General features: G+C 42.3%; 2 protein-coding genes across 2 annotated transcripts in view; one reads left to right on the forward strand and one right to left on the reverse strand.

Annotated features, from left to right (window-relative positions):
- Window positions 1–9,002: 9,002 nt before the first annotated feature.
- ttyh2 (tweety family member 2) overlaps window positions 9,003–19,789 on the reverse strand; it is a gene marked incomplete at its 3' end in the record, with an annotated part of 59,689 nt that continues 48,902 nt past the window's right edge. The window contains 8 exon segments of the mRNA NM_204080.1: window positions 9,003–9,115; window positions 9,446–9,541; window positions 9,634–12,196; window positions 16,356–16,434; window positions 17,382–17,567; window positions 18,035–18,177; window positions 18,538–18,630; window positions 19,449–19,541. Coding sequence (NP_989411.1) covers window positions 12,116–12,196; window positions 16,356–16,434; window positions 17,382–17,567; window positions 18,035–18,177; window positions 18,538–18,630; window positions 19,449–19,541 — 675 coding nt within the window.
- dnai2 (dynein axonemal intermediate chain 2) overlaps window positions 19,506–19,789 on the forward strand; it is a 64,757-nt gene continuing 64,473 nt past the window's right edge. Inside the window, exon 1 of the mRNA XM_031894349.1 lies at window positions 19,506–19,584. Within this exon, the coding sequence (XP_031750209.1) occupies window positions 19,572–19,584 (13 nt within the window). The 5' untranslated portion in view covers window positions 19,506–19,571. The remainder of the gene's footprint in view (window positions 19,585–19,789) is intronic.

Genomic DNA, 19,789 nt, shown 5'->3' on the forward strand with positions numbered 1-19,789 from the left:
AGAGAGCAGAACGCTAGCCAAATCTGTTTTAGGAGCAGAGCTCTGAACAAAAGGAAGCAATAAATCCTTGTTTAACATATCTCTTTTGCAACAACAAAAGCTTGATTGTATATGTTGAAGGGGACATGTCACCCTGACACTGTATAATAAAAGTCCTTTATAAATTAAACATGAAAAACCAAATTCTTTTATAGGTATATATGTTATTCTATACTGGGCGGTGCAGTCAATCCCTTTCACTTTCCATTCAGCACCTCCTAGATGTCACTGCATCCCTCATTTCCCCCTCCTCACTGCCTATATGTGTAGCCTGGGCTTGTGCATGGGCATTAGGCCCCCCATTCTGGCACATACATATGATTTTGGGCTGATATAACAGTAACAATAGCCATTAATTGGCTCCGGCCTGCTGGCTGTGACTGTAAATTCCAAAGCTGAAGGAAATAAAATGTAAATAATGTATTTAGTGTAAGTAACTGTTATTTTGCTCTACCAACAAAATAGCATTTTTGATTATTTCTTAGGGTGACAGGTCCCCTTTAAAGGGTACATAAACTCCCATCCAGGACTTAAGAAGTGAAATCTACTTTGACCAATTATTATTAAGCTTTTCTTTTAAATTTGTCTTATTTTTCCTTCTTGCTGGGTTCCTCTATCCTATTCCTTCCCTCCTCCTCCACACAGCACTGTTGTGATTACATTCTTTGGATTCCACAAGGTTGGAGAATCTGGTGCGTTTCATCCTCATAACTCCCTGCCAATAACAATAACTATGCTATTCCTTCTGGCATTCAGCGCCAAATGCACCAGCGCCAAATGCATCGCTTACCCTACTGCTGTTTCATTCCTGATGCCATATAACTGGGAATATGATACAGCCGCTTGCAGCCGTTTGGGATTTATTTGAGCTGACTTGGAAATAAAAGATTTTCTTATCCCCAACCTTCCCTGATGGCATAGTTATGTAACACGTCAGGGAAGAGTCATTGGCACCCTCGTTGCTCCTCTGATGCTGCCATAATGCTTCTAGAATTCCTATCTTTAGCATGCCAAGACAAATGTTATAATGCTTCCTTGCCTTTATAGAGCCAATCATTTGGAGCAAAGCATTTCAAACAAGGGGGTTCCACATGTGTTGCTTGAGGTTCACAAAGGAAGGAGGTCACTGGGGGGCAAGTCACTCAGCGGCCCTGTACCTAATGCCTGCCTTGCACCCTTGGGCTCTGTGCCATTTTCTGGAAGTGTCACTGGGCCCTCTAAACTCCTGGGTTTTGCTTCCTCTGTAATTATGCCCCTGTCCCTGTGGTCCCCTGCCAAGTACACATCCTTATTTACACCATAGGGCAATGAGAACCCTATTACATTTAGCGCTGTCTTCACAAAATTGTTGGAGAGTAAGCCTTTAATGTCAGGTAGGGTGACCCCTGGAACGGCTGCTCCCAGATTCCATACGTGTTCCAAGAAACTCCTCTATTTAGTTCATACCTTGTGCTTGTTTTCAGGTACACAGGGTGATTTTGTGTATTTTGTTGCCCAAGTGTCCTGTACCGCTCTTAAAATTACTTATTCAGTGTGACTGGGAATCGTGCTTAAACAAGAGGGAAAGTCATTTTGGCATTTTACTGCCAATAGATTCGCCACATAAGTGCCACCTAGAATGCTATATTTATTCTGCAGAAAGCTTTACCATACCTGAGTAACGAGCCCTAGAAGCTCCCTCCCTTTGTTTAAGATAGCAGCTGCCATTTTAGCTTGGTCTGACTCCACTAATGCTCCTGATTGTACAATATACAGTTCAGGCACCGGTGCAACAGGCTATGACTTCCTTTTCTCTCCAGGAAAAGTTCCCCATATCCATCCTCTGTAGATGAGGAACTGGATTCAGTCTCAGGTTACTCAGACAATAGGGAGAAAGCAGATTCTAATTCAGACTCCAGGGTTGGACTGGGGTGTGCGGGGCCCTGCCCTCTCCCCATTTGCCCTCACCCCCCCCCACCTCAGTGTGCAAAGCTCATACTTCCCGCCATCCCGTGATCTTGTGTCAGTAAGTGAGAAAGCGCTGATGCTTCCGGCAGGGATCAGTTCTGGGTCGGCAGGGATCAGTTCTGGGTCGGCAGGGCCTACCGGGTTTTTGGTTTTTTTCCCAGTGTCCTGCCAGCCCAGTCCCACCCTGACAGACTCCTCTTACTCCATTTCTGTTCAAATGTTTTTATTGAGTTTAAAGACCTTTAGGTTCGCCCGTTGCAATTTAACTTATATCTTTAACAAACCAATCATTCGGGATTTGTATCTAGAGTCAATCCGGTCTAAAAAAGAAAAAAACATGCAGTTCTGCTGCTCTACTGTTAGAAGCCTTATTGCTTCTTGCCAACAAAGATGATTTCATTGGGACAAGATGTCTTTTAAAGCCAGAGTAGCCTCTTTCAAGCAAAATAGGAATAAAGATATTTATTGGCACCAGCAAATAAGGAAATCAAGTTGGAAAATGTTTTAACTCAGGCTGCCCTTCCAACATACCGAAATTAAGTAAATCAAAAGCCGACAATCATTTGATTCAAATCCTTAGTCTGTGATAGAGAAACCTCTCTAACTGTAACCAGACCCTATGGGTTATAGGACAACTCCATATATAATGAAATAGATTTACATTTAATTGTTTACATGTTGGAGGCTGGCCAGGACCATTGCCGGGGGTGTAACTATACAGTCAGCAGACCCTACTGTTGCAGGGGGGACCAGGAGTTTAGGGGACCCAGTAAGGCCCTAAATAATGACCAGTTTCAATGTATCTTGGTAAAATGGGTCAACTTATTAATGTTTTGGGCCCTAAACTGTGGGGCCCAGTAACATCTAGTTACGCCACTGCTATTACTTTACAGTTTCCTGTATCCCAAATGTACCAATTTAAAATGCTGGACTCTCCAATCTTCAGAAAGGAAGAAGATGCCAGGTTAAATATTCTAAAAAAAAAAAAATGTTGTTCAATAAAGTTTTTTTTCCACATCAGGGTGTTTAATTAAAACCACCTTAAGTTAATTAAACTGAACTCGGCATAAAAAAAAATGCTGTTTTCACTTTTAATTCAAAAGGAGCGTTCATCCGTTTGTGGCAAAGAGGCAGCACTTTATTTATAGCTTGGGTAATGTTTAAAGTATCCATAGGAATAATAAACCCCAAGTATTTGAAATATGATTTGGGATTATAAATTCAGCTTCTGTAAAATGTCGCTAGAGGTAGGGATGTATAGAACCATCTAGAGTTATTATTTCATTAAATTATCTGCAATCGTAAGGTTTCTGCTCAGAATTATTGGCATTTTGAACTCTCATTCTACCTCCTCCTCTGAGTTTTCTGGGCAACCATAAGAGGTTAAGAAAACTGTTGGCAGCCTTAAGTTCCCTGGGAGAGGCATCCTTACATGTCTTCAAGTTATCAGCAAAATCTATTCTATTTATGGCTAAAGGGACGCTCCGGTTGCACCAATAGTTGGGTAACACTGGCATTAAACACCAAAAGGAGCTTGAAATGGAAAAGGCACTATAGAAGGAATTGCCCCTGGGAGGCAGCAGTAAGTACCCAGTGTAAGGATGAGTTCCAGTCAGGTTGCCGGAATCACTCAGTGTGTATCTTGTCGCATGTAGGTGATGCTGGAGCAGCGGTTCCATTCATTTACCTGTGAGAGATGTGGGTGGGTTTTCTTGGAATGTGAATTGCAGAATCTGAGGGGGGAACTGGCAGCACTGAGGGCGGCTACAAACATAGGGGAGGACAGGAGGCTCACTGAGCAACCACTGGCAGGGGCTAATGATGGACACACAAGACAGAAGGGCAGGGGTTTCATCCCCAGCTTCTCCAGGACAGCTCTGAACTAGCGTGTATGGCGCAAACTGGCTCTCAGAGCACCCTGGGGGCAGCACCTCTAATACAGGTGTGGGAAGGAGTGCCAGGAAGGAAAGAAACCTTATAGGGAGGTGTATAGAGTAATCTGTCAAAAGAACCCTACATGCCAAACTGTCTCTTGCTTGCCTGGTGCTATGGTTTGGCTTGTGGTGGAACGAGTGGACAGATTATTGGGAGGGACTGGGGAAGACCCAGCGGTCTTGGTACTCATATGTACTAATGACATAGTTAGAGGAGGAGGGGGGGGGGGGGGTGTCCTCAAAAACAATTTAAAAACCTAGGCAAAAAGTTAAGGCGAGGACCTCCAAGGTAAGTTTCTCAGAGATATTCCCTGTGCCACAAGCAGTGTTAATAAGGATATTAATGAGCGGCTGAGAGATTGGGGCAGGGAGGAAGGATTTGGGTTTCTGGAGAACTGGGCGGATTCAATTGCCTGTAGTGTCAGTCACCAACAAGTTCGTAAGAAATCTCCTGTACAGCAGTCCTGCCATAGGGGTAGAGATCCTAGATCCTCTCTTTATGGGAATTATTTTATATTTTCCTGAACCAAAAAGAATGGAAATCTGTAGAATTTGTTTCATGCTGCTGGAAACGTAAGTGGCAAGTTCTGCAGCTTTGTCTACAAATACAGGTTGCTGCTGCCTGTAGACTTTGTCTGCAATTGGAAAATATTCCTGCAAACACCCAGGCATACAATGCTTCATTTTAATCATAGTTCATTCAAACATCCTGTATTCTTTACAGGATCTACTTACAGTTAATATGATATTATTGTGTAAGCAATCAGTATTGTCCCACTGTTTATAGGCCACGTCAGTCTGCACGTTACAGCACTTGTTCACGTTAAAATGATGTTTTAGCATGAGATAGAGATTGAGATTCTGCCTAAAGGAATCTGATCATGATTTTTATGGGGTACTTTTTATTTCTCAATTACACTGTTTACATAGCAAATAATTCACTCTGCCATTTAAAATTTTATTCTTGAACCAACAAATGTATTTGTAGCTGTAATATTGGTGTGTAGGCGCCATCTCAGTGCATTGTGCCTGAGTCGGAGCTTTCAGAATGAGCCAGCGCTACACATTAGAACTGCTTTCAGCTAACCTATTGTTTCTCCTACTCCCATGTAACTGGAGGAGTCCCAAGCCGGACTTGGATTTCTTACTACTGAGTGCTATTCTGATACCTACTGGGAGCTGCTATCTTGCTCCCTTCCCATTGTTCTGCTGAACTTGCAGCGCAGCAGTAAAGTGTGACTGAATTTTGTCGGAGCACAGGTCGCATGGTTGTGGCACCCTGGAAATGAAGAATATGGCTAGCCCCATGTGAAATTTCAAAATTAAATATAAAAAAATCTGTTTGAGTTTTGGAAAAACAGATTACAATGCAGGATTCTGCTGGAGAGGCTCTATTAACTGATGGGTTTTAAAAAAATGTTTTCTCATGATAGAATCCCTTTAACCTGCACTTTAGCCTGCACTTGGCTCAGCCAAAAGGGACATGCACACAAGATCATTGCTCCCTACCTTACCAGAGTGCTTAGGATGCGGCCGCTCGTACCACACTGAGCCTGAACAGCCGGGCACAGAGACCTACAGGGTGGCACCCCTGGTCCTGCCTCTATCCTCTGGCGAGGGCCCAAATATGCAGACTCTGCCCTCTAGTGACCGCAACAATCGAACAAAAGTTAAAATTAAACATCTTTATTATAATCCATTAAAACAAACCCCATGTAACCCCCCTCGCTTGGTTGGACCAACAATGATCTGGGAAAGATAAGGACTGCAAATCTGAACCAACGCCATCTTAGCAGTGCCAGCCTGGCCCGGCCACATCCACCGATACTAGTAGGGGCCGCTTTTCCTCTTGTATTGATTATTTGTTGTTTCATATGTTTAATGTATATTGTATATTTATTGTACAGCACTGTGGAACATATTGGGGTTTTAGAAGTATGTGTTAATAATATAATAATAATTATACCCTTTTGTGACGCTATTATCTCCCCAGCTGGCTTGCCCTACCCACTCCCCAGTGCCTTGCTGCTAGACCCTTTGGGTACAATACTGACATAAGCAGCCCAGGTGTGAAAAACAGAAATGCACATTCAGGCACCGGTACTTTCGGTCATTTGGACATAATTGCAGTTTTCATTTTTGCTGCTTGTAAAACAGTTTTTCGCCACAAGGGGGCACCAATTCCCTTTCTCCTTTCCTTTTCCACATTGTGGAACATGGTTAATTCAATGTACTTGCTCTGTTTTCAACCATGGGCCGTAACAAACTGGCAAAGGATGTGAAAACAAATCCTTCTGCTTCTCCCAAACAAACTGATGCTTTTTTGGAATGCTACACTGGCTGCACTGCTCAGTCAACACAGAATTCAGATACAGAAGAAACTGAAGTCAACAATTGTGTAGGGAAGTGCAGAAAACAAACCACTGGTGCAATTCCTTTAGTAAAGCATTAAAGGAGAAAGAAAGGTAAAAACTAAGTAAGCTTTACCAGAAAGGTCTATGTAAATACAGCCATAAGCACTCACAGAAACGCTGCACTGACTTCTCTGTCAAAAGATTTCTTGTGTCTGTAAATTCTGTGCCAGAGACACGCAGCTCTCTCCCCTCTCCTGCTCCCCCCTCCCTCAAGAATGTTAAGAACTCACTCCCCCCCCCCTTAGGGATGTGGATCTGAGCCAATCAGTAGGAAGCTAACTCATAGTCTTACTAACTGAGCATGTTCACTTGGTCTGGGTCTCGGTGCAGGAGTGAGGCATTATGGGAACTTTCTTTACACAGCTCAGCGTTTTTTCTTCCTGTTTGGCTTCTGATCATCTGAACGGGAGAAATATGGGGAGACTTAAGGGCACTATTGAGAGAACTGAAGGTATGCCTGCAGCTTGAGATTAACTCTTTATTAGCCTTTCCTTCTCCTTTAAAGTTTCTGTGCCTCTCTATAGAAATGACTTTACTTGGAGGATCTGGCACTGGCAGACTGGATCAGTTTGGGGAGTAGCAGTCATGTCAAGAACTTTCTTTTGCACTGAACAAACTGAACTTGTTCCCTTCAGCAACAACAACCAAACTCTCCAAATCCAAACACCCTGATAGTGAGTTACTAGAGAAAACTGAACCTGTTTTACTCTCAGAGATGAATAATCTCACTACCCCATTACTGCTGCTTTATCATCTAATATCGAGGAACTGGCTGCCGTACAGACTCACTAGAATCCCGGCTGGACGATGCTACAATCTGAGAAACTCAACAAACCCAGCTCAGCTTCATCCAGCAAGTTCTTGGCTCACAACTGAAGCTTGAAAGAACTGAAAACCATTCTTGCAGGAATAACATTAAAGTTCATGCAGGGTCGGACTGGGCCGGCGGGGCACCGGGAAAAAACAAATAGGTTTACCCCGACCCTAGTGGCCCAGACCCGATCCCTGCCGGTGCTCCCCCGGGCTGCCGGTCTCCCTCCCCTGATGCTCTGAAAGTGTGTTTAACTTATGCGTTTAGGGGAGGGGGTTTGGTGGGTAGCAGGGTCCCCATGGGGGGTGCAGGGGCCCCTGGGATGGCAGCCTTGGTGGGCCCTGCACCCCTCAGTCTGACCCTGAGGGATTCTAGAGTCATATAAAAATCTTGATATGGAAATCAAATGCTGCCTATGTCTGCTCACACATTGTATTCATAGATCCCTCAGTGAGCCCCCCAAGTCGGATCAACCCCGGGACACTCTGATGAAACTTCATTACACAAAGCCGGGAAGCTGGGCCTCTCTACTTCGAAGTCGAGCATTTAAACAGACCCACATGATCCTGCAAACCCACAAAATCTGCTACAGAGGGGATTTCCTCTGGAACCCCAACAATGATAGACTATTGCTTTACTCCACAGCGGAAGATGCCATGGTAATTTCAATGGGACTAACAGGAAAATAAGCACCAAAGAGCGGTGGCAACATCACCTCAAAGGATAAGTAAAGTGGATGTAAAATTGATGAGAGTGCTATTCTACAGTAAGTACTTTTGCAATTAACATTCATTATTCATTTTTTTTTTCATTCCAAGGTATTAAGGGTAATGTGAATGTATTTTGTTACAACAGCGCCGCTTGCTGGTCAGTTTCCAAACATGAAGTTGTTAAGGAAATTGTCAGGAGAAAGACAGAGGGCAAGGCTGATGTTCTTCTGATCAGTCAAGACTTGAGAAAAGTTATCTGAGGTTTCTAATGTTTTTCCTAGACAAAAGAACATCAGCCCAGGCCTTTCTTTCTCAAGAACATCCTCGACTACTTCATGTTCAGAAAGTGACCAGCAGGTGGCGCTGTTGTAGCAAAATGCATTCATATTACCCCTAATACCTTAGAATTGTATAAAAAAATAATGAATGTAAATAGCAAAAGTGCCTAGAATTGCTCGTCTGTTTTACATCCATTTATTTTACTTACCCTCATTTTATTGATCATTAATGGAAGTCTCGGATAATATTCTCATCTTATTTATAAATGCTGGGAACAGTAAGTAGCCCTAACACTAGAACCAAAAGCCTGACTGTGTTTATCTGGGACAGGCAGAAACCTCCTATACAGTACTGACCTGTTGGTACCTAGTCCCCCACTCTTACACTGAATGGTCCCAGCAGAATCTTCTTTATTTTAGGAACTGCAAAAGGCAGCATACGATGGTGGCACTGCCCCCTTTGCCCAATGGTTCTGGAGGCTTTGGCCTAATAGAACCGGTTGCACTGAAGGCAAGAACTGGGTCAGGCCCTGCTAAACTGATCAGTACCTAATTCTACCCAACTCTTGTCTAAGCCGCCATGGCTCCTTATTTTCCCTAAACTTTCTTTTGGTACATTGGACATTTGTATAGCTGTCGAAAAGGATAATTCTCTTGTACATCAATCACCAACGGTTCTTCATTACTTGGTTTGACAATTGAGTTTTATTCCTAAAAACCTAATAAAAATGTACATAAAAAGCAATTCCATAGGTAGCATTCGAAGGCAATTTGCACTTGGGGTTTGTTTCTATTTTACTTTTTGTTTTGGAACTTTCTGGTTTATTCAGGTACTTAAATGCATGGGTTTGAGCTGGGGGCGTGACTATGGGTGTGTGTGAGACTATGGGGGGCATGACTATGGGGTGTGTGACTATGGGGGGGTGACTATGGGGTGTGTGACTATGGGGGGCATGACTATGGGGTGTGTGACTATGGGGGGGTGACTATGAGGGTGTGTGACTATGGGGGCGTGACTATGGGGGTGTGTGTGACTATGGGGGGGTGTGTGACTATGGGGGTGTGTGTGTGACTATGGGGGTGTGTGACTATGGGGGGTGTGTGACTATGGGGGTGTGTGTGTGACTATGGGGGGTGTGTGACTATGGGGGGTGTGTGACTATGGGGGTGTGTGACTATGGGGGGCCATGACTATGGGGGTGTGTGACTATGGGGGGTGTGTGACTATGGGGGGGTGACTATGGGGGTGTGTGACTATAGGGGGGGGGTGATTATGGGGGGCATGACTATGGGGGTGTGTGACTATGGGGGGCATGACTATGGGGTGTGTGACTATGGGGGGGTGACTATGAGGGTGTGTGACTATGGGGGTGTGTGTGACTATGGGGGTGTGTGTGACTATGGGGGGTGTGTGACTATGGGGGTATGTGACTATGGGGGGGGTGACTATGGGGGTGTGTGACTATAGGGGGGGTGACTATGGGGGGCATGACTATAGGGGTGTGTGACTATGGGGGTGTGTGATTATGGGTGTCTGGGTAAAGTAGGAAGGGCTTATGGCAAGCTGTGAGCTCAGTAGGAGTCTGAGGAGCCAAAACTAACAGCAGCCATCTTGAAAGGAATATGTATATTTGCAAAGGACACATTTGATAAATAATACATCATATATCAAATATCAGGAATATATATATTCATTAGTATTTATTTATAAAGCGCTTAGCCTATTCATTAGCGCAGAAGGAGGAGTTACATACAAATACAAACTGTAAATGCTACAAAGGGAGATGCTCATAGGAGCTTCTGTTCTGTCATTAAATGTCCGTAGTTTTTTGCCAACTGGTTTAACAATAGTGAGGACAATATGTTAGATGATTCTGGGCCCCTTACAGGCTGACTTGCCCAAAGAAGAAATTCGGGTAATGGCACAAGGGGCATCGTGACAGGGGCAAGTACATGCCCATACTCTGTTACCCTTAGCCTGGGGCAGGAATCTCTCCAAGCTTCCCTGAGAGTTTGGCCGATTAATCACTAGTTTTTTATTTACAATAACTGGAAATACTCAGCCTTCAGCAGTTGGACCTGTGGTTGGAATGACTGAAACAATATGGTCTGTACCTGTAGATAGCTAAATAATATCACTACAGGAAGTGGGGGGAGATGTGTCCTTCCCAGTTTGCTACAGGGCCAGGGTGCAACAGGAAATAGCTACAGACCAGCATTCACTGGAGAAACTGCACAATCCTATATTAATGCACAATGTTCCACCAAATGAGTAGCCCAGAATTAGCTGATGATTTGGCACCCAGCCCACCTACAGCCATATTGTAAGCACAGGGCCCTTGCACAGGAGCTACCCCACAAGCAGGCTCTTCAGAATGGCCCTTCCCTATACCTGACGCTTGCCAAAGCCACTGAGCAAATCACATTAGAAGGTCAGGTACAGGGGGACGGGGCCATTCTGAGGAGTCTGATTGTTGTAGTTTGGGGGGAAGGTACTGTGCACAGACCCTATGCTTACAATATGGGTTTAGTTCTCCTTTAAAGAGTATGTGGCAATGTAACATTGTTTTAATTACATTAGTCCCATTGAAAGGGAACTCCACCAAAACACAACTTAATCGTTTCGAAAAGTAAACATAATTTCAATCAACTTTGCATTATACATTAATTAAAAATATGCAGCCTTTTAATGTAATAATATGGTTTGGAACAGTCCCCTAAGCCCCGCCCCCTGTTCCCCTGCTGATCTGGCTGACTACTTTGAGACTCAAATAAAATGTAAAAGTAGTTGACAGTCCTCAGCCTGCCTTCAGCCTGCATCCTCCCAATCCCATAATTCCCTGCACGTGATGTCATTAAGGAAAGGAACATCACAGTGCAATGCATTGTGGGTTACGTAGTTCCTGCATGCTGTCTGTAAGCTGTGAATGAGTTGCTTTTTAACAAATTTTGGTTCTGAATCCAGAGAAGAGAATTGAGTGTGCCTCCAGTACTTGGGCTGGTACAGAGCTTATATGTAGTTGTGCTGTTGCAGAAATCCCATCCCAGTGACAGGTGTAAGGGGCTGTATGTTCATGAACATGTGGAGTTTTCCTACCCTGGGAGCACATCTGTTGATATATTTGTGACCTGTACTCAGGGATAGCTTTACATTCTGGCCCTAGACTTAAGTTATATACAATTTGGCAAACATTGATGTATATTAAGTTTCATTTCATAAACTCAGAACCCCTTAAAAAGATTATCCTTGTTGGACAGGACCTTGAACATAATCATAAGAATTATTAGATAGACGTTTGCATATAAAAGGCTGAACAATTAAGGTTAAACATCACTTTCTACATTTCTGGCCCATTCTAAACCAGAAAGGCTAGCACTTAGTATAGAGACAGGGTCCTACCATTCCATGGTACTAGGGTGGTTCCTAATACAACCCCTGAGCAGTTGGTTCATCTGTTTTATCCGAAGGCTTATAATGTACTTTGGATATTGTGAAAACGTGCCCAAGGGACATAGAAGTGAAGGTTTCTTGCGTATTACCTACAAGATGCTGTACATGTCAATATTAACATTGGTCCAAGAAGATAACATTTTACATTGTAGTCTGGGTTTAAGAAAGGCAGTGTCTGTTGTTGTCACAATGTCAACCTGATCCGACTGATATTCTGTAGGATTTTAAAACACTGTGAATCCCAGAGGAAGCAAAGAGACAAACCCCCCCAGTATCCGCCTGAGACTTATCCGCCTAGATCTTGGCAAACATGATACATCCAAGAACTGGTAGCGTCGGCACACCATCTTTGTTGTTGCGCTGAAAATCCGCCTTGGTTGGAAGACTTGCCCCTCAGTGGATGCCCCAGTTCTATAATTAGATGTTTGTTGTAAACATCCCTTTGTCTTTTACAAGAACCCACTGGCAGTGCGGGCCCAGAATTAACCATGTCACCCAGTGTATTGAGCAGAGAATGGCACCCTGGGGGGACTAGGCTGGAAACACATTGCTGTATATACTGGAAGGCTCCTCGGTCATTGAGAGATATGTGGCCCTCATAGTTGGAGAATACTAGAGAGGAGACAAAGGAATATATGAGAAACAATAAATACAATATTTTATGTACACAAGTGTTATACACAATAACAATCAGGTGATATGGCAAATACATAAGGTAAGGCAACAAAGAGCAGACGTAATGCGGCATTGCATGACTTCCATCCAGATGAGGCACAAACCAGATCTACCATTCTTGGATGTAGATGTATATGGAATCCCTATAAAAATATTTAGTTAAACACTGCATGAAAACTGCATGAGTTAGGATAGAATATTGTTCAGACAGGAATACAAACAACAGGAACTTTTCCTCACTTTCATAATAAAGAGACGTTATTTGTATTTTAGAATGTATCTTCTAATGACACAGAATTATCTTGGTGTATATGAATAGGGTGTATGTGGTTATTCAATTCAGTAAGTAACTGCTTATAAAAAGCACTTATGTTTCTTTATGTCACTGTATGACAATGGCTCAGTGTTCTTTGGCCTCTAGAGCAGAACTAGTCACCCAGATACAAGCCTCACTGGCCCAGTCAGGGCACTCCCATTGCACCACATATGGAGGGTGATTATAGAGCTTTGGAAACATCTGATTTACTTCCAAAAAGGCTTTGTGCAAGTGTTGGGCTCAGATGGGAGGAATATTTCCCAGTACTCACATGATTCTATTTTCCTTGCTTTGAGGCAGGGATTTGTACATATGCTCTCAGGATCAGCTCATCTGCCTGAATCTGCCGATACATATACACTATATACAGAGCAGAAGCTTATTGGCTTGGGAATGGGGACCTCCCGACTGCCTGCCCTACAGATATCTGGCAGAACATGACCTGGCTGGATATGTATCTGCAGGTTAGAAAATCCTGCTGGATGAGGATGCCATTGGTATTTCAATATGGAGGAGCCTGTGGGGAGGAAAGGGGGGGCAAAAAACTAGATCGGGTAGATTTGGGCATTAATGTACAGATCAAGCCAGACCTTGCCAATCAGACATATTATATAAAAAACTTTAAAATAGTAATGTGATTATTTTGTGATAAAAATCTCTTTTTAAAGGGAATTTTTACCTTTGTTGTAGAGAGTAATATTCTGAGACAATTTGCAATTGGTCCTCATTTTTTATTATTTGTGTTTGAATTATTTGTTCAGCAGCTCTCCAGTTTGGTGTTTCAGTGGTTATCTGGTTGCTAGGGTCCAAATTACCTTAACAACCAGGGTGTAGTTTGAATGAAAGACTGGTATATTTATATGAGAGGAAACTAAGTAATAACAAGAAACAGTAACAATAAAATTGTATCTTTAGAGAGTAATAGTTTTTGATACTTGGGTCAGTGACCCTCCTTTTAAAAGCTGAAAAGAGTCAGAAAAAGGAGGCACATAATTCAAAAACTATATAAAAATAAATAAATAAATAATGAAGACCAATTGAAAAGTTGCTTAGAATTAGCCACTCTATAACACTTAAAGTTAGCTACCCTTAAGGTGAACTATCCCTTTAAATAAAAGTATATAAAAATCTTTGCTAATAGGATTTACATGCACCCCCACTACCAGAGACAAAGATGCTTCTTTTTCTCTATAAGAAACAAGAAAAATGATCTGGTTCAGAGTAGGTGGTTCTATTTACTATCTATTTATTTGTCCCACTGTGACAAACAGGAAAACCACAAGCGCATAAACTGCAATTAAAAGGCCCAGCTAATGAGCAGGGGAGCAGAATGAGACCATGTAGGCGGAGTGATGTGTTTTTATTTTGGTCTATTATGTTTGTTGATGTATAAATATAATTTCTGTTTATAACTATTACTTGCGGCTTTATTTGGTGTCAGTTGCACCATGGGCAAAACCCACTAGGGGAAACCTGGAGGTACTGGCCGGGTTCCGGAGCATCTACAACTGTGTTTGTGCAGTCGAGTGCAATTCACTAAAGCTTGCTTAGTGGGTTTGTGATACATTGCATGTGGCTTCAGATACCTTTGTGAATGGCATTAACAAGCTCTCAGTTTTGCGGCCATGTTAGCACTTTGCAATTTGCCCTGCTAATGAGCCCTAGGATTTCACAGCCAATGTGTGACGCTGTCCTTCCTTCCTTGTCCCAAAGTGTCACTGTACACTAGCGATTTATACAACCTTGTTATTATAAGAATGTCACTCATTGGATTATTTTGTAACAGGGTGCAAACCCCAAAACAACCAATATGACATTTGATTTCAATATTCCAATGACGCGTTCTAGATTAAATTATTCATTGTGGGTAGGTAAATGTCCATCATGTTATTACACAATAATGATAGGTCTGTGGAGAAGGGCCCCTTTAGGAAAGAATAACTATTACCCAGTGCTATACATTCACTCTCTCACTCTCTCATATACTTTACCTGTATTTATTTTAGTGACCCTGTGCCTTTGAATAATCAGAGATAGATCAAGTATAAAATGAGTTCTCCTTCAGGACAAACAGTGTGTGTGCTTACACAGGGTATAAACACAGAGGGACAGGACAATAGGGGATTATTAGGACACAGCACACACACACAAAGAACTTACTGTGTACCATATTGCTCCAATACAGGGGTGCAAAAACAAAGAAATAATTAACAGGTAGAACACTTTAACCCACTTCAAACAATTATGACTATCGTAAAGCAATGCATTCACTAAGGCTGGAGCAGATGAACCGCCCCATTGTGACTTCAAAAACCTAAGCCGATGCAGTCCCTGATCCAATGGGAAAATTAAACCTGCCCGACTGACATCTGGCCAATTTTAGGCCAGATGCAGGTCGGGTAGGCCCGTCGGGGGTGCCCATACACGGGCAGATAAGCTGCTGAAGGACCTGAATCGGCACCTGAAATCTGCCCGTGTATTGCCACCTTAATTGATTAGCTAAGATTATGAATTTAATGTATTTAATGAATTAATGTAATTTTAATGTAATTTTATGTAGCTACCAGGTAGGGTGAAAACCTATAGCTTACAGTGTTGACAGAAAAATTATTTTTGGTTCCAAGAACACTATTTAATCATAGAAATAGGAACTGCCATACTACTTGCTTCTGCAATGGCACACAGTGGTTTCTATTGTGCACAGAAAGCCAGGTCCTTGGCACAAGGTTATAACAGAATGTCAGCAGAAGAGCAGATCACACATAAGTGGCACAACTTATCATTAAAAACTGTAAAACTACTGCCAAATACAGCACATATTGCTCTCTCAGGAACTCAGATGGGATGGGGGGCTCTGAAATTGACAGAATCTGTTATAAAAAGAATATCTGTATGAGTAATACAGCCCCCCAGTTATCCAATCCCAATAACTTAGCTTTGTTCTGTCCAACTCTTTTCCAGGTAGTGGGTCAGTTACCTGATTTACAACTTGTTTATTGGCCAGATAATATTTAGGTGATGATGTCATACTAGGAGCTCTATGGAGCGTCTGGAAATTCTGGGGGCCACATGTTTACCTTGGATGGCTACTTTTGGCCACTTCTGGCTGTGCAGGTAGTTAGCCCTGACCTAGCACATCTGGCTATGGGATAAGTAGAGAGATGGAATAATATAGGCTGCAGGATACCTATCCATGCCTCATTTTCAATAAATATTTTCCATAAATAATATTGTCTGGTCAACTGAGTTGCAGAGAGACACCAGCCTGGTACTGGACTAGAAAATGCTGTACTCTAAACCCCAGGGTATATATCCTTCCATAACAGTGACATATAGAATACACTTGAAAGGTGAAATTCTAATATGTTGGAAGGAAGGCGTATACTGTACTGGCAGTACTAAGAATCCTTTTGTTTTCCAGATGTATTTTTTCTTTAATAAGTTACTTCTGTTGTCTTGTATGAGAAACATGAGAAACATTAGAACCATGTCCAGACCAGATAGAACCTACTCATGGACTTGGTACAGTTCATCCTGCACTTATCCCCACTGTTCATGCCCATGGCTCTGTCCAGTGACCACTCCACTGGGACCAGGTGATAATATGTATTTCATGGGCAGTACTACACAAATACAGTATGTCAGGTCATTTTATACAATAAAGTAGAGTAACAAAAGAATAAATTGTCTATCTGTCCCCAGCAACTCATCAAATGTCTCCTTTACAAAACCTATGACCAACTGCTACAAAAAAGACTTGGATTCGGAGGCCCAGCGTACCGTGGGTGGAGGGGATCCTCTCCCTATCAGCGGAACGTTCTCATAGCGAGGGTTTCCACCGAACAGAGCTGCCTGGTTCCTAAACAAAAAGTGGGAAGCAGTGTTAAAAGTCATTTTAGAATATGTCCAGCACAAGTTACAAGTTATTGAAGCAGCATATGGTAAGATATGTTTTCTTCTTTTTATTTAAAGGAGAAGTAAAGCCTTAAAAAGATTATGGTTATAAATGTGGGCCTTCAACGTTGTCCACGGCAGACCATCATCTTGGATCTTACTGGGACAGTATTTGCAAGCCAGTGGCTCAGAACAGGCTCATGAGAAATGAAGCTTAGGTTTCATCATAAATAATCAAATATTTGGTGTAACACGTCTACACTAATTCTTTGCTGAGCTTTAGTTCTCCTTTAAAGAGTAATGTATGAAGGACTTTTAATCCATGAGTTCTAACTGTATATAATTCTGGTTATCTGCATTAAACAGGACAAAAGCAGGGTTGGACTGGGCCAATGGGACGCAGGGAAAACCCCCTGTAGTCTCAACCTTCACTTACTTTATTACAATTTATTACAATTATTCCAATTTTTGAATAACTTGCCCTTATTACTTATCAATGAGTGAACACAACACCATTAGGGTTGATAAATATGTGGAGCTAGTTCTACTGTCTCTCTGCCCTAAGAGAAAGACTGTAGCTAAATTATCCACCTTCCTTAACTTGGGGAGGCACTGTAAAATGAAACCATACTTCATTTGGATAGTAAATTAAAACAAAAAAGAAAACTTTGTTTTTTTTCAATGTCAGAAATGGACAGAGGATCAGGCCTTCAGCGAGCAATAATGGAAAATGAAAAAATGAAGAGGTATATGAGGGCATTAGGGGGAGATGTTGCATGAGAGAATAATACGATCAGAAGTGGAAAACTGGATGCTGAGTGTCAGTATGGTTGGGGGGAAATAAGTAAGGTGTAACAAAAATCTAGTAGAAAAATGATAAATCTGAAGTCGTTAAGGCAGATGACTACTTACATATATTCAGCCACAGGGGCATTGGAGACAGTCGGTGCGGGAGGCTGGAGGCTGGCCTGGCTACCCATGCTACTGCTGTAGCTGCAGAAACTCCTTAGCTGCCCCCGGTTTGGATTGTGCGCTGCTATTCTGCGAGCTTGTGGGTTGAAGGGGTCCTCATCATCAATGTCGTTATAATCTCTGTCCCTGAAACACACAGAGCCGACATTGTCTTACACACCCTCGTGACTCCTCTTGGCAAACCAATGGTTAATTCATGACTGATGTCAAGCAAATTGAACATATGAGGCAGGTTCCCAGTGCTTTCCCTTCAGTGGATAGAGGAAGAGGCCTCTGTGAGTCTGAGGGAAGGCTGACACTAACATAGAAGTTTAAGGGATGGCATTATATGGGACAGACTCCTCTAACACGCTGGCTGGATGTGCAGCAAATAGTAATCCAGAGTGTGAGCACAAAAGGCCAAAAAGAAATAAACATTTTAACAGACAATGAGTTCACATAAAAACACAGTACATCACTACTGAGAAAGGTAAATGAAAATAAGATGAAAGTTTATATGGACAATCTGATTAATTACAGAGATTTTATCTCCCCCTCCTGTATAGACAGAGGATGGAAATATCCTTTTTGAATCATGCAAACAAACAACTCACCGAGCTTCCAAGTGTTTCCAGGCTTGTGGCATTGCACACACCATGGCAGTAAACGCCAACGCTGCCAGCAGTGAGAACAGACCTAGATACAGCATTCCTTCTACTCCATCATAGCAGATGCCAATCAGAGCCTCCAGATAGTCCTGTGGCCAGACAGACATTCCATTAGACACACTGTGGTAGAGGTACTGGGCTAATATATAGAGACTACCAAGGGCAGGTCCTTAGCAGCCAAATTTAAGGTGCTCCCCATATGAAACTAGTATTGTGCCAGAGCTCTCAAGTAGAGGCCTGATAAAGCCCAGAGAATCAGCCTGCCCACTGGGACTGCAAGGACATCTTCTTATATAATTATCCCAAAACAGTCCTGTCCTTGGGGATGATCCTGGCCGCAGAATATGAAAGGCATAAGTTTCAACAGTTTGATTACAGACTTTTGCACCAAATAGCAACTGTTGGCAACTATCCATACATACACCCACTACAACCAGCTTGCTGCTTACCTTGTGTAGTCCTCTGCAATCCAGCAGAGCTGTAATCTGATGAAGGTTGGATTCAGAAGTGTTTAGAAGTAGCTGTATACCCAACAAGTCCTTCTGTATCACCCAAAATAAATAAAAATAAGATTTAACCCTATTGACTTTCTTTTAAGGAGTCAGAACAACAAAACAGTAAGAAATTGTAGATATGAGTGTCAATAATAGTTGTAGTACATAAATCACAACAAACACTTATTTTGGAGTTGCCTGTATTAAAGAAAGCCAATACACAGTCTATAGGAGCCACTGAAGAGTTACACCTCCCAAAATCCCTAAAAACAAACCAAGAAAAGGCAAAAAAAAAGGATGCTGGGAGTTGCACGTCTATAGCAGCTGAAGTGCCACAATTAAGCTACTGCAGGGCTAGTGTTTACTGCTTATGTGGATTGTGCAGCTGTTGAGACACTCACGTATGACGGGTAAGTTCTGTATAAAGGGATACATAAAATCCCCCAGTGTCCCCTATAAAGACAACCCAAGGCAGGTGAGGTAGGAGATAAAGGTATATAAATATACTATATATGCAAGGTATAAAATAGAATATAAAAGTCAAATATACCATCTTATAAAATCACAAGGGCCAGACATGATAGTGCTGACTAGCTAAGCCCCTACATGCACTTTGCTATTTGCACAGCTGTAACCACAGAGCACACAGACAGTTGTAAAAGGGGTATCATATAGTTTTTAGATAAGGTATGTCATCCTCTATAAAAGGCTAAGATTTTCAGGGTCTCATTTGTTAGTGACACATTTCAGTTGCTGTTCTGTGTTGCTGTGTTGTCTCAGGGTCTTGTTGTATAGTAAGGTTCTGGTCGGTTAAAATTACCAACACAGCACAGGTTATAAGCACAATGTTCACAAGGAGGCCTCACCTGGGCTGTGGGAAATAATGGCACAGCAAACTGCAGTAAGCCTTGAACCTGGATTTGCATAGTTGTGAGCGACCTTTGGAAGACTGTCAGAGCCTGCAAAGAGAAAGAACAGAAAGGATAAACATGACCACAACAGGTACAGTACATACATTTATAACTCATCCTTAGTTATATAACAGTATATTTTATACAGAATGAAAAATAACATCTGAGAAAAGAATGATCATAACTTGAGGGTATAACCTATCTGACAAAAAGAAGTCCCCACTAGACATTTGCAAACACCTTTTTGAAATTGGCTATAAATGGATATTAAGAAGGGAAAGGTAAAAACATGAAAG

The sequence above is a fragment of the Xenopus tropicalis genome, chromosome 10 (genome assembly GCF_000004195.4).
Source record: "Xenopus tropicalis strain Nigerian chromosome 10, UCB_Xtro_10.0, whole genome shotgun sequence".
Lineage (NCBI taxonomy): Eukaryota > Metazoa > Chordata > Amphibia > Anura > Pipidae > Xenopus > Xenopus tropicalis.